Below are 15,483 nucleotides of genomic sequence, written 5' to 3'. Positions count from 1 at the left end.
TTTAATTGTAAACATTACAAAATGCATTGACAAAGTTAATTGTAATGTATACGTTGCATTATTTCATAACCTTGGCCGTTATTCGTTGGCCATAAGAAATCGAAATTAGACAAATGACTACGTACACATCACAACACAACACTTGAGTTTAGATGGCAAAAAAAACATGTAAGAGAAACGAGTGTTTGTTAGCAAGTCTGCTAAATGCTCTTATGATCGTAAGCTAGCTAGACCCTTGTTGAAGTTATTTTACTGGTCTAATTATCAACACTGGATGAATGAACAGCATAGTAAAAAAATACACAAGCAAGCGCAACCACATACAACATAGACCGCAAACAAATTTATAAATAAGAGATTTACTTACTTGTCCATCAACAAGATCGCCAGATCAGCATCCCTTTTGCATCCAGTGCTGTCTATTAGCTCACACCAACGAGTAAAAACCTGACCGAGTGGGACTCTTGTCCGGTTCCTAACTCGGTCAGATTCTCTTTTTCGCTTTCTACTCTCTTCCGAATGGGTTTTCTTAGCTGTTTCCCTCATCGAGCATCACGTCTCAAATGCGCGCGTGCAGTTGTTGTTTTGGGCTTGTTTGACTTCATGCAGCGCTGCAGGAACCGACAGCCGGATGACGTCAAAGTGCCGTCTCGGATCAGTCTCGCGGTACTTTTACGTCATCCGACTGCCGGTTCTTGCAGCGCTGCACGAAGTCGAAAAAGCCCAACGTGTGTGACGTCGTTGCCGTAAAGCAAGTCGTGATTCTCGCGAGATTTGTCAGGGGCGGTTCTCTCAAGCTTGCATTGGTGGTTTTGCTAGCGGCGTCCTCCCCGAGCTTCAACAGGAGGATGATTCGCCATACTATGACTTCGTTTACCATCGAAATGACTTTGAAGCTGTTATATTAAGGTAAAAAAACTGCATAGTGTGTCTTTAAGCATTATTGGAGAGCTAAATTCAGTCATATATTTTGGATAAATTCAGTCATACACTTTTTTTACAAAATCGTTATCAATGACTGCAACTACCTAATATTGGGCGAATGTCTCCAGTGTGCAAATGAAAAACGAGTTAGCCTACTTGAGGGTGCAGTGGAATTCAGTAACCTAGGTTGCGTTGCTGAAAGGAGATCCATATGCTGAGCTGAGACACATAAAATGTATGTTAAAAAACAATCAAGATATCACTTTCCCAACATTTGTTTCATTGTTTATAAAAGTATTGCTCATTACTGTTTACGAAGCAACAATTAATTATGTTTCGTAGGGCTGTGATGGTTGTCTTAACCCCAGCACAACTGCAGTTTATATTAACCACCACGGTCGTAAAATGCTGCCACCGTCACAGCCCTATTGTTTCAATTTAGTTCAAAGGCACCCCGCGGAACTTTTTGGCCACTAGGGGATGCTAGACATGTATTTTTCACGTCTAGCGCCCCTAGAGGCCGCAAGGGCCGCAGCACTGTCCCAAAGGAAAAGAAGACAACTCTTTAGGTCACAAAGTCTGCGGTGTGCCTTCCAGCATGTCATATGAATAGACTTTCATGTGTTTTATTTTTTTCAAACGCCAAACGATCGCGTAGCTCACGTTTTCAACCCAGTTGTAACAGTATTCGTTCCAGTAAAGTTTATATGAAAAAAATTGCATTAAAGGAGAATCAAACCCAGGTCGTCTGTGTTGTAGGTCTGTGACACTACCACGGCGCCACAGAGTCACTTGATAGAAGTCACTCTACACTCCTCAAGTAGCCTACAGCTAAATTCACGTTAATAAAAATTATGTTCAGGCTCCAGACAAGACTTGTATATGCAAGCAATATAACATTACTTACTAGTCCAAAAGCATGACGGCCAAGTCAGCATCAATCAGGAACCCCTCCTCTTTTAGTTTATATTGATTCTCGTCCTTCCTTTTATTCCGTCACTCTCCCGTTTTCTCTTTCTGGTCTCCTCCGACAAAACCTTAGGTTTCTTTTTCTTAGTTGCTGCTTTGGCCATGACAAAAACATCAGGAAAATAAAAAGTTGCGCTCTCACGTCCGAAATTGAGGAAGTGATGTATGCCGTAAAGCAGTCGATTTTGTAGTTCTTTTTGTGCTCGGGTTACTAACCGAAACCCCAAGTTTAAAAGTACGAGTAAAAGCAATACAGACCCTGTCAGGCTACGGTAGACATGTCAACCTATTTTAAGTCAATGTACCATCAGAAGGGTCTTGAAAATATATTATGATGGTTGAAAAACTACAAAGTGTCACTTTAAGTTTGAAGCTGGGACAAACGGCCATAAACTGTCTGGAGCCGAAGGGGTACTCTGGTTGGACCCTGATGGCTCTGGAGCTGATCTGGTAGAAGGAAATATTTATATGACCACTTTATGATCCAACAATTTGGCCTTGCCAGACTCTGCAATGGCTAATAATTTGTGCTTATATTGGCAGGCTTGGAAAAGAGTTGGAGGATCTAAAGACAAGACGGTCTGCTTTGAGAGCTTCACTGAACAATCAGCAATCAAAGGCCACCCTTTTACAGGGTTCTGGTAAATAGAGAAGTCTTTCTTTATACTCACTCTCTCACTTTAATGGGGTGGGGCAGGGTTAAGCTAAGTCTCAGGGTTAACTTATTGTATCTTTCTTGTATTCAAAATATCTTAATAATAATATAATATAGACAGATAAACTGGACATGCCAGTCAGCCACTAAATACCATTATCACATTTGGTTTTTTAGTTCCTAGTGTAAGAGCTGATAACAACCCCAGAGCTGTGGAGCTGGCTGACTGTCTAAACCAAATGGATCAAAATCTTGCTCTAGCTGAGAAGGACACCCTGAGCAGTCTAAGAGCCTCAATAAACCGCACAGACCCTACCACAGATCTCGCTACCCGTCTGAAAGAACAAGAGGTGAGAGGTCCATAATTAACTAGTTAGCATGAGTACAGTCAGTTGGACAAAGTACATTTCTAAAATACTTCTGTACCAATTTGGTAAATCTGTGCATTATGTGTAGTAGAGATGTAACAGTTCTCGATAAAGAATCAAACCGTGCCATTATCCTTCCACAGTTCGGCACACCCGTGCACCGTATTTGATTCGACCATGCAACTGTAATATAGTTTGATAATAAAAACAACGCATAAACTGCTAATGTATGGTTTTGGATAAGCTCTGCATGTGTTTATGTGAGAGTACCTGTCCATTCAACTCATACTATGCAAATCGGTTGCAAACCTCACAGTTCCTCACGTATTGGTGTGTGTTGCAGACCGTTCAGCATGACAAGTGAAGGAGAAAAGCCACTAACAGAGCCACCTCTACCTTCATTTGAGTCTGCTGTCTGGGAACATTTTTAGGCAGTTTCCCGGACAGGAATTAGACTTAAAAAAATTAAGAGCTGTCAAAACTGAAAACAGCTTGCCCTGAAATATCTTAAAATACAATACAATATTAACTTTTAAAAGATAAGGGATTTTCAAATTGGAAAAAAGCAACAGAGAAAATCAGAGACCACAAGAAATTTAAAACTCATTTAGATGCAACCCAAAGATTGGCAGCATTGAAAAACAAAAAGCACACAGCCATCTCCTGGATGAAATCGATGTCGCGACTCTGATAAAAACATTTATAAGTTGAACAACTGAAAGAAGACCCACCTTTGAAAATGCATGAATTACATTTTTTTTGTTTAATGCACTTTTTGAGTACACTGTAAAAAAAATTTGCCTCCCCAACTCAAAATTTTCTAGTGACTGGTAACATTGACATTTTTCACTTGGGCCAATAGATTTTCTGTGAATTGAATTTTATCAATTGTGGCAACGATCTTTAAACATTAGCTCAATGGGAAATAAAAGGTTGAGCCAATTGAAAATAAGAAACCATGTTTTTGCCCAATTAACTTTTTTAAATTGTAGTAGCATTCTTATTTTAATTGACCCAAACTGAAAATGTATATTGGTAAAATTATATTGGTAAGGAACCATGCTGAATTGTTTATTTCCCGTTGTCCTAATAGAAAAAGAAACACTCAAACTATTTTGTAACATTTTGTTCATTTTTATTTATTAGTAATACCTTAAAATTGTAAATATACAGAAATGGTCCGCATACAATTGCACAGTAGACATTAGAAAATAATTATTTTTAATAAAAAGTTTTATACAATAACAGTTACAAATAGTTTGTGAAAATTTAAATAAAATGTAAGTAACTGAGTGTACCTTCCCAAGGGACGATTTCCTGGACAGGGTTTATCCTAGTTCCAGACTAAAAAGCATGTTTGGGCTGTCTTAATTTAAAATCATCTTTCACCGACATATCTTAACCAATATCAATGCCCTTGTTTTGTCTCAAGATGCACACCAGTAATGTTATTTATAAGGTTTGTTTGTAAAAACTGCCTAAATGTCCTAATATAACTATGGCCTAGTCCTCTAGATCAGTGGTTCTCAAACTGGGGGCCGGGGAATCCTGAGGCTGAAGGGGAAGTCTGTGGGAGGGGGGGGGCACACAGAGAGAAAAGGTAAGACAAAGCGGCAGAGCAACCACAGCGGGAAAACCCGGCAACACCCCGAGTGGTCCCCGACTCCACTGAAGAGATGGATGATAATATGGTTCCTCGGCGGAGGCTGAAACGGTAAAACCCGCAGTGGGCAAACAGCGAGAAAAGACCCACCCCATACAGAAATGTAATATATGTCAATATATGTAAATTACATATATAATATCAGTGCCCATGTATGTCTACTGCATATATGAAAGTATATGCAAAATTCATATATGTAAAATACATAGACATATATGAAAAATATATTTCAAAATATAGCAAAAATGGCCGTTTTCATGTAAGTGCCATATATTTTATATCCATAGTACATACTTTCACTTATATTAGGGATACAAATATGCTTCAAATATGATGACACCATGTACTTTCACTTATATTAGGGATACAAATATGCTTCAAATATGATGACACCATGTACTTTCACTTATATTAGGGATACAAATATGCTTCAAATATGATGACACCATGTACTTTCACTTATATTAGGGATACAAATATGCTTCTTAAGCCCTATTCGGACGGGATTAGTTTTACAGGGGGACCTCTGAGAAAATAGTGCTTCTCAGAGGTCCTCTGTGTTTTTAATCCCGTCCGAATCGGCCATGTCTGTGTTTTTCTCTGACGACCTCCGTTAGAATTCCAGAGCAATTTACCTACTGTTTTTCGCCAAACTCAGAGGTCCTCTGAGAAATGTAATCCCATCCGAATACAAATGTCTGTGTTTGCCCGCAATATCTTTTGAAAACGCGGTTAATTTCGTGTTTTGGCCAATGTGATCTGCCGTAAGGTCTTACTAGTGCACGTATATTGTATATTTCCTGAGTCCCATTCATTCAGATATGAATGTTTTTTCGCATTCGGCAAAATAAAATAATTAAATCAAAACGAGCTGAATATCATACACTGTTAAGACTGAACACTGTAATATCATTAACGTTATAAGAAACTCCGTTCAAAGTTGTTCAACTCCGGAATGGTAATGTTAATTAATAAAGATAATAAATTGTTATTAATCATTATTTCTTCATTTCTTTGTGTTTATTATAAGCAGACAGTTATATAAAACACGTAGGCTACTTTAGTAGGATTTGTATATTTTATTTTGATTTGTTAAAATTAAATTAATAAATTACATGTTCTGTCATAATTTTACATTTACAGCAATATATTAAACATTCGGTCCGAATCGGTTCATAAAATCACAGACGTCCTGGGGGACTCAAACGTTGTTTGGTAAACTAATCCTGTCCGAATAGTGCTTTATATGATGACACCACACTCTTAAGAAAAATGGTTCTATATAGTACCAAATAAGGGTTCTTCAGCTCGTAACAATAGCAGCACCCTTTTTGGTACTATTTAGAACCCTTTTTTAGATGGTTCTATATAGAACCTTGCCTTGAAAAGTGCTACATAGAACCTCAGTGGTGCTATAAAGAACCCTTTTATTTATCAGCAGTCAGGAGGATTATTTTTGTTTATATTTTTGTTTAGTTTTTTTATTTATAGCACTTTACACAGTTTAACAGTAAACAGAACTGCAAGACATCAGAAAAATACTTTTATTTTCACTTTTTCATTACATGAGATATCATACAATAATAAATATGTGCATTAAAATCAATCAGAATCAAAATAAATATATGAATTTTTATGCAAATATAACAAATCATTACTCAAATAAGATATGGATGTTAAATGATAGCTTCAAAATTAAATAAATGAACAATACAATTTGGCATAGACAATCATTCTAAATAGACAACAATAACATGAAATCAATAAAATCATGACATATGCGACATCAAAACATGCAAATGATAATAAATACTGAATATTAACATATTATGACATTACATTCAGATGTTAGCACTTTAGCACAAACAGATAAATGGCATAATACAGATTAATGTAAATATAAACGTCAATAGGATTGTGTCAATGTTTGTAGAATCTTGCCAAAAAAAGTCCATATTATTTTGTTTGCTGGATCATTGTACAGTACATACTCCATCCAATGTTCTTTGTTTTGTGGCAATGAAGTTGAACATTTAGTCAGATAAGAGTAAGATAAGAGATGGTCTGCTATTGTCATGTTGATCTTGAGACACAGGTTATGATTACCACAGATTCCCATCACCTTGCAGTAGTCATCATCATACAAGATTTGGATCTGTTGGAGATGGGAGAAAGGATAAGACATAAAGATAAAACAACTTAATATTAGCATGGAGTTTCTTACATACTGTATGTAAAACATGATTTGACAGAAGTTTTAATATGATTCTGCTCAAGCTACCTGTTTTGTCAGTAAATAGGTGAATGGTTGGCGAGAGATTTATTCATAAATTGAATAAACATAAACCACTGTTATCAAGTCAATGGCCGACCTGCAGAGCTTCACTCATGATCCACCTACAACAGATAGACAAAAATAATAAGTAATTCTGCTATTACATGTAAATGTGCCACAAGATCACACACACAATCTCCAAAATGTTTAAATGGTAAATAACTATTTTTTTAATGCCAGAATTGAAAGAAACATGCATACATCACCTTTAAAAACGTGTCTCTCATATTAAGTGATCATACGCACTTCCTTCATTCCCAGCATAAGAAAGATTACCAAACGAAAACTCTGAAATATCAATAAAAAACTAAACACATGTTGTACCACATTATTTTCATAATTAAGTTTAATAAACTTAATGTACAATATACAGGTATATGCTTTTTAACACTTTAACAAATTATTATCCTAAATCATTGTTAAAGCAGAGTCCCCTAAATATATCATTTAAAACAGTATGAAGCTTACCTGCTTTAAAGGGAATGAAGCTTAAAGTTTACCTGTTATAAACGATATAAAGTACAATAAAAACACACAAAACTTCAATTTACATAATGTTTAAACAGTAACTATCTATTATTTTAATGTCAGCATTGAAAGAAACACGCATACATCACCTTTAAAAACAGGAAGTGTCTCTCATATCGCACTGCCTTTACTCCCAGCAAGATTATCTCACATACGAAAACTCTGAAATATCAATAAAAAAAACTAAACACATGTTGTACCAAATTCTTCTGATAATTAGTTTAATAAACTTAATGTACAATACATGTATTAGCTTTTTAACACTTTAACAAATCATTATCCTAAGTCTTAAAGCAGAGTCCTCTAAATATATCATTTAAAACAATATGAAGCTTACCTGTTATAAAGGGAATGAAGCTTACAGTATAAAGTTTACCTGCTATAAAATAAATAAATTACAATAAGAACATACAAAAATTCAATTTTCTAAATGTTTTTAACAGTAAATGATGATTATTTTACTCTCTTACCTGCTTGTGATGTTAATCTGCAGGCGGTTCAGCAGGACTGATGATTCAGGGCTTTTACAGGTGAAAATAATCAGGAGGCAGCTTGAAAATAACTGACTCAATTTAAAATAAAAAAGGAGGGAAATAAAGAACCTTTTGCAAGACAAAGAACCATTTCAGGAAAAAAGGGTTCTTCAGTAAGCTATGGTTCTATATAGAACCTTTACCATCGTTTCAGAACCTTTGAAGAACCATTTTTCTTAAGAGTGCATGTACTTTCACTTATATTAGTGGCACAACTATGTTTTTTATACAGCCTGCACATATATTCGTACTCATTCTACAGAACACACAATTCCAAGTCTTTTCAAATACAAACTTTACTGCATTTTTTCAGCACAGACTTGACAAGTAAAAACAAGTACAAACTTTTCAAGTAAAAACTTTAACTTCATTTAACATCAACTTCAGACTTTATTTTCTTTTTAAAGCCTTTTCAAAGCGCTCACTTTTTTCCCTTAGTATTACATTTTCAAACTTCTAGGCACATTTAAAACATTCCCAAACTCACTCGCTGGGGAAAAACACACTCATTTTTAGTTAACATTTTCCCTGGACATTGTCAGTCTTAGCTCTGCCATCTTCCCATTCAGGTCTGTTCCAATCTGGCCAGCAGAAACAAGTGCTTTGACATAACTGCATCTTAGAAGGTACATTTGAAAGAAAAAGTTTTAGGTATAAAGCAGACAAAACACTGGTGGATAAACTTATCACAAAGATAAAAAAAATCTTTATTGCAGTTTCTTCTAGTGCAAGTCAGTAAAATTAAGTGACAAAGTAGGTGAATAGGCAAGTAAGGCCACACTTAGTGCAAGCAAGGCGGCCAGTTTTGCACCAATTTAATTTGCAGGCGAGATAGGGTCATAGTGCCAAACACCACCCTCCACCACCTCTCATATTTTTTTACGCAGAATGTGAATTTGAACACATACATTGAAAATTCTGTAGCCCCATGAATGATTGTCCATTTGTTGGCAGATATCTCCACGGGTGTGGTTCGAAAGCAGGCACTAAGCCGAAAGGGGTGATAGTAGCACAGCAGTTAAGGAACCTGGCTAGTATGCTAGCCTAGAATTTGTGAGTTGGAATCCTGGTCACCACCGTTGTGCCCTTGAGCAAGGCACTACACCCCAAGTTGAACTTTGTAAGTGTACAAACAGTTTAATAAGTAGTAGGGCTGTCACTTTTTATTTGATATTTGAATATGCATTCAAACATGACGTGAAATATCCACTATAAATAAACCATCCGGTTTTTAAAATGCCATGTGTAGCGCATTTTTTTACAGTCTAACACCTCGTAATAAGGAGGAAGCTGAGAGTGAGACCGACGGCAACTGTGCGCAAGAGAGGGAAGACGTGGCTCCGGCTTCTGCAGACTTTTTTTGCTTTTTCTGTGGAAATTTTTTGGATAATTCTGCGGAATGATTTTAAATATTTAAAAAAATATATAAGAGAATTTAAGCTGTAAATATTACAAAATTGCATCTACAATAATTACTTTTTAAAGGCTTACAATGAAAATGAAAACACCAAACCAAACAAGTGCTCTGAATTAAATTGGACCAACACGAACCAGATAGATAGAATTATAGTTTGTATATAAAATTACATATATTATTGTTTATAGTGTTATAGCAGAATAAAAAGCTTGTGTTAAAGGGACATTCCACTTTTTTTTGAGAATGTGCTAGTTTTTCAGCTCCCCTGAGTTAAACATTTGATTCTTACCGAGAAAATATACTGTCGTGGTGATCAGTGACTTTGCTGATGTGGCATGGCTGCACTAGGCGTAGTGATGTTACACACTGCCCAAAAATAGTCCCCTTGGTTACTTTCAATGGGAGGGCACTGTTTTCGGGCAGTGCGTAATATCGCTGCGCCTGCTGCAGTAGTTTTGCATCAGTGGAGTCACTGATTATTGCGCCAGAATGAGAGTATAGGTCTAACCATATCTGCCTAGAAAATAGCAACTTTTAATTTCCGTCGGTCTTAGTACACAATGTAATTGCAGAAGAGTCAAGTTTTAAATAGGAAAAATATTGAAACTCTTTGGTTATTTTTAGCACGATGCTAATGGTCTGATCAGATTCAATGGATTGGATTGAAGCGGATATTTAACTCTAGGGGAGCTGGAAAATGAGCATATTTTAAAAAAAGTGGAAAAAAGTTTGAACCGGTTCAAGGAACGAAAACCAGAAACTTTTGATGTTTTGCAAGGAACAGAAACGAAACCCGAAACTTTCCAAAAATATATGTTCCGGAACAGAACAGTTAATTGAAAATAATGGTAACTGGTTAATAACGTTATTTTTTCAGTTCTTTGACAAGATTTCTGTGCAATTTGACTCTGTGAAGTTCACTTCCGGTCGTCGTTGACTCAGAGAAATGAGAAGCTTGCCACCAGCAGGTAGCCTACTCAGGCCCAAGTTTCTAATGCTCAATCATAAGAGGTAAATATTGTAGGCTACCAAGTATCTCAAGATGTTTTTTTTTTATACTAATTAGTGGTGTAATGGATCGCAGTTGGTCAGTGATCTGTACAGATCACGACCCACAGTTCGGCTCGCATGCGATTTGCGGATTAATATGCAAATTTAAATAGGATGAAAGTTGATCATTTGCACATGTTTAAAAGGCTTGCAAATGTTAACACTTAAGTGATTTTAAACAATTTAACCACAAAAAGGCGCTAAAATAAACAATTTTCTGTACACACAGACGCACATGCATTTGAATGTGTCCGGCCCAACTCCAATCAAACATGATTATCCCTATGCCCTTCAAAGATCAGAACTCTTGATGTATAAAATACACTTGGCGAATAAAGCACTGAAAAACCTTGTAATTTTCACTTTATGTGGACCACTGTTTATGCAGCATCTTCTTCCCGAAGCGCCGTTTGGAATTCGTCCTCCATCTGTGTGTGAGCGCAAGTGCACTCAACAAATGTAGGCATGTCAGTTATGCCTCTTACAAAATTTAGCCTATTTAATGTTCGATGACAAGATAGAGACTTAACTTATTAGTCTACATAATTGTTCTTAATGTCCTAATGATCAGCCTACTTATTTTTATGTCCCACAGCTGATATGAAACGTTATTAACCGGTTCGGGAACTTTATTTTTTTGTTCTAACCGGTTCAGGAACGTCAACTTTAGGGTTGAACCAAAAACCGGAAACGTTAAAATACTGTTTCTGTTCGGAACAAACCAATTGGGAAAAAATTCAGGTTCAAAGCCCTGATGTAAACTTTATATTAAACAACAACAGCATTTGTCTTGTAAACTGATTTAAAATGATCACGTGCTGACTGTTGCATGTCACATAGACGACAGAGTGAAGTAAGATCTGCTTAACTCAGCGGTAAGTTTTATTTCTCAAATATCAATGGTTTGTGCTCTCTATCATTAAAAACGGTCAAGCAAACAGCATGCGCAGGGTTAATGTATTTGCACGCGTGCATACATAGACTATGTATGTGTGCTTGTTGTCAGTGACGATTACTTTTCACAAACACGCTCAAGCGCGGGATATGTGTGCTTGATTTTTCTCAAAAGTGACAGCCCTAATAAGGAGATCCTTTATAAAGACAGTACATTACGCGTATACAGACAGGAGCCATCTTAGATAAGTCGATAAGTATACATTTGACACCCCTATAATCCCTCCCACTCTGAAGTGTTGCTAAACTCAATGGAAAAGCTAACCAAGCTAAAGTAAAGTGAGCTGACTCGACCTTACATGTAGGGTACTATGCAATGGAAAAGCGCAAAACCCCTTTAACCATAAAACAGGATTAAAATGACGTGCTGTCTCTGATATATTATATATAACTACAATATAAAAACTTAAGATTTACATTACCATAACATCTTCACTCTGAAGAGTCGCTCAGCTTCTTCTAACTCAGTTAAGTCTTTTAGAGAGAGTGATAGAGGTAATGTGATTAGTAGCTACTGAATACACTACAGTTTATACATTTAGTACATTACTTAATAACTTGCCATTTACCTTTCATTATGTACCGTGACTGGATAATCCATCCATTCGCTGACCTTTAATAAAAAAAATACAAAGATAAACTTAATAATTAACACCTGTCACCGGTATCAACTGGCAGAAATTCACTCTTACCATACAGCATATGTGAAAGAACTCAGGAAATCACTCTGATGGGCCTACAAAAAGAGAAATAATAAAAGGGAAAAACACTGCGATTAGGCAAGGTTTAAGCCAAACATTAGTTGTAATTTTGGTGAGGTAGTATTGACTCCAGCCATGTCAAGCTATAAGTGCTTGGCCTGCTTGCAATGTTTGCTTAAACACAAATATAACCCTCTCACTAAAATAAAAGTATAACTCTTACATAAAGATAAATATAAGGAATGTCAAAATGCATTAGATATGAACCTTTTAAATATATTAAAGCACATCACCTGTTGCCAGAAAGCTGTTTTTATCTATATAATTTACATGCAGATGTAACAGTTACATTAACCATGTCTGTGTAAATGTCTGTACACGTTATTTTTCTAGAATTATTTCTCAAGTGACTGTTAGGCAACATAAATGTATTGCCTTTTTTAAACAAATCGTATTTTGTAAATGATGAATTAACTGCATAAATAAGTGTCTTATTAATCACTGTTCCTTTAAGAACATGCTTCATAAGGTTAACCAGAATAATATAAACTGAAAGATTCTGAACAGTTTTGTGCATTGTGCAATAACATTAAATTAAGACATATTTACAAAAACACCCAAGAAAAATTAAGCATCAAACCATAGTAAACCGCAAGCTACACGATTACTATGACAAAAACTTGCAAACCTCCCCTAACAGTAATGACTAATTAAGCTGTAACAAACTAGACATCAAGAAACTTATGCAAAATATATTAAATATTTTAAACTTACTTCTAAAACCCCGCTGTGCCGTTATCCTCTCAATAGACCTTTCTCACAACTTCCGTATCTATGACCGGAAATACGCAATCGTCACGTAGATCTACTTCCTCCGCAGTCAATGCAATGTAAAAAGCCGTATCTGTTCCATTAATTCCCTGTTGATGGTGAAGTTAGACAGAAGTGGATTTAGGCTATCCGGCGAGATTAAGGACCTAACTTCACCATAAGAAAGTGGAGCACTTAGGTATGCAGCAGACTGTTCACTAAAGACGATTACATTTTAGTGCTCACTGGTCGCCGCTTGCAACCAAATGCTGTCTCTACCCATTTTTCTTGGAACGAGTTCACCCTGACACACAAACATACGATCACAGACATTACCAGACAAAAATGTTAACTGATAATGATATCATCCGGCTATTATTGTTGCTACACACAAGACGTTCACTTGGACAACCATAGGCAGTAATTGAAGGTAATTGGTACCATAATGCTTCATTGAAAGCAGACTATATTGTTTTAGTAAGGTAGTCTATATCATCTACTATACATACATTATGTGTAAGTGGACACGCTAATAATGTGTCGTTTTAGTTAACAGTTCAGTAACAGTTAGACTTGCTCTCTACTTACCTAGAAATGTATGGACAAATTCTTCATGGAAAAAGTTTTCCTCCATTAGTCGTGTCACATCAGCAAATGTAATATTTGGCAAATCCGTTAACAAAGTTGTGTAGACTCTTTGATCCATTTTAAACTTGCCCGGGTTTATGTTTTTCTAGTGTGTTGACACTTGACAGGAACTCCGCTTTCACGACGATTACGTATTTCCGGTTACTGTGAGAAAGGTCTATCCTGTCAGATTTTCCCGGGCTGAATCCGAAATCGCATACTTACTGTGTAGGTACTGAATTTCACTGGGTACCTTCTTAACGTGCTCTAAGACAGTACCTACGTTCGCGTTAAGTATGGACAGCATTCGCCATGTTGACGTTATCCTGACATATGACGTAGTAGACTTGTTCGAGTTCATGCGGAACCACAAGAATCGACAGGAGATTGACATCACAATACTGCGAGAGCAACTCGAAATCTCTGTGTGATTTCTGGAATCGCTCTCACGGTACTTTATGTCATCCACCTGTTGGTTCTTACAGCGGTGCATAAACTCGAACAAACCTAATAACAGACATGAAACGTATGCGTGTGTATGAGGGACAGGTGCACTAACACCTGATTGCATCAGTAACTTGACAACTCTACTACGGTCTCTGTCAGTGTTACAGATATTACATGATTTTGTAGTGGACTAAAATAAGTAAAACAAGCAGATTGTAATTTAATATCTATTGTCAGATGACAGCTGTGATTGAATGCAAACTAGACAATGCAGTCAATGTGATTATATACATTTTAGTGAAGCAATCTCTTGTATTTAATTAAAACAACAGGAACAGCCCTGTGTAACGTATCGAAATCTCCCGATTGGCTGGTCTCCGGTCGATTGCTTTGCTTTCCCGTGGCATCATGGGAAAGCTGGGATAGAAGTGTCCATCCGATGCATGCTTCAGAATCTGGGGAGACTCAGTAGGGCCTCCGGGGATTTCTCGCCTAATGATTTTATGGATTTATGGATCCAAAATCCCGCTAATTCTCGCCTACCCTTTTACGTATACTGAGGATTCGGACATACTATTCGTTCGCCTACTGCTTTTTGCCTACTATATAGTACGGCAGTATGCGGTTTCGGATTCAGCCACGGTCATTTTTGTTCTTCTGCGCTTTTGGCCTGAGTGGCGGTTGGCAACTGAAGGGTCATTAGCGCCTCCTACTGGACTGGGTGTGGCGCATTCAATAGGCAGTGGAGGAAATTTTTATTATATGCTATGTTCTTTTGACTATTTGTTATTAATTAAGCAATACATTTAACACAATTTAATAATAATAATAATATGTAAATTCGCTAAACAAACACTATACTAAAAGATATAAAAGCAACCAAAAAAATAACATTAGGTTATTTATTTATTTATTAACTTTACCAATCCCTGCACAAATAAAATAAAAAACTAAACTAAAATAAAATAATAAAATAAAAATAATATTGTAATGGATTTGTGATTATTAATTAATAATAATCAGTATCAACTTATCACTGTTTGTTAATATACACAGACTTAGTTGGCAGTTTTCTGATGATGGTAAACTAATGCAGTCATTTTTGTTCAAAGTAATTAAAATAGCTGTTGATTCCCCATAATGATCATACATTTCAAATCTTCTTGAACACTCACTTACATATTTAAAGATGATCTGACTAGATAATTTTCACTTGCTGTATAAAACCAAAAACCTGTCTGATGGTGATCCTGGGGGGGATGGGGGGGTCTTTAGGTCACAAAACTAACAGGACTTCATAATATAGTATTTTTAATACAATAATGCAGTATTTTCTTTGTCATTTTTGACAAATACATCCACAAAGTACCATAACCATATGCCACAGCTTTAAAAATGCATCAGTATCACATGCATGTATGTTTACATGCATTTATTAAATATGTGGAAAACAAATATGTATGTCACATATTTATAATTAATGTTGTCCATATATGAGAGAA

At 36.2% G+C, this 15,483-nt stretch overlaps 1 protein-coding gene and 1 long non-coding RNA gene across 4 annotated transcripts in view; one reads left to right on the top strand and one right to left on the bottom strand.

The window, feature by feature from the left end:
- The window catches only part of evpla (envoplakin a), a 145,679-nt gene that overhangs the window by 54,187 nt on the left and 76,009 nt on the right, over positions 1–15,483 (top strand). For both annotated transcript variants that reach the window (XM_073870904.1, XM_073870903.1), the window contains exons 13-14: positions 2,437–2,534; positions 2,726–2,898. In XM_073870904.1, the coding sequence (XP_073727005.1) occupies positions 2,437–2,534; positions 2,726–2,898 (271 nt within the window). The remainder of the gene's footprint in view (positions 1–2,436; positions 2,535–2,725; positions 2,899–15,483) is intronic.
- On the bottom strand, positions 6,110–13,579 carry LOC129452385 (uncharacterized). Of its 2 annotated transcripts, XR_012370848.1 has the most exons (11): positions 12,872–13,579; positions 12,089–12,132; positions 11,966–12,009; positions 11,819–11,870; positions 7,913–8,593; positions 7,780–7,821; positions 7,532–7,604; positions 7,383–7,414; positions 7,121–7,202; positions 6,861–6,976; positions 6,110–6,734 (listed from the first exon to the last, which is right to left on the bottom strand). It is a non-coding gene; the product is annotated as an uncharacterized lncRNA (long non-coding RNA). The 2 variants fall into 2 exon arrangements; XR_012370847.1 differs by lacking the exon at positions 12,872–13,579 and having other exon boundaries at positions 12,089–12,445.

Source organism: Misgurnus anguillicaudatus, chromosome 8, assembly GCF_027580225.2.
Source record: "Misgurnus anguillicaudatus chromosome 8, ASM2758022v2, whole genome shotgun sequence".
Classification (NCBI taxonomy): Eukaryota; Metazoa; Chordata; class Actinopteri; order Cypriniformes; family Cobitidae; genus Misgurnus; species Misgurnus anguillicaudatus.
Note: the sequence above shows the minus strand (reverse complement) of the source record. Positions and strands in the feature narration are given on the sequence as shown.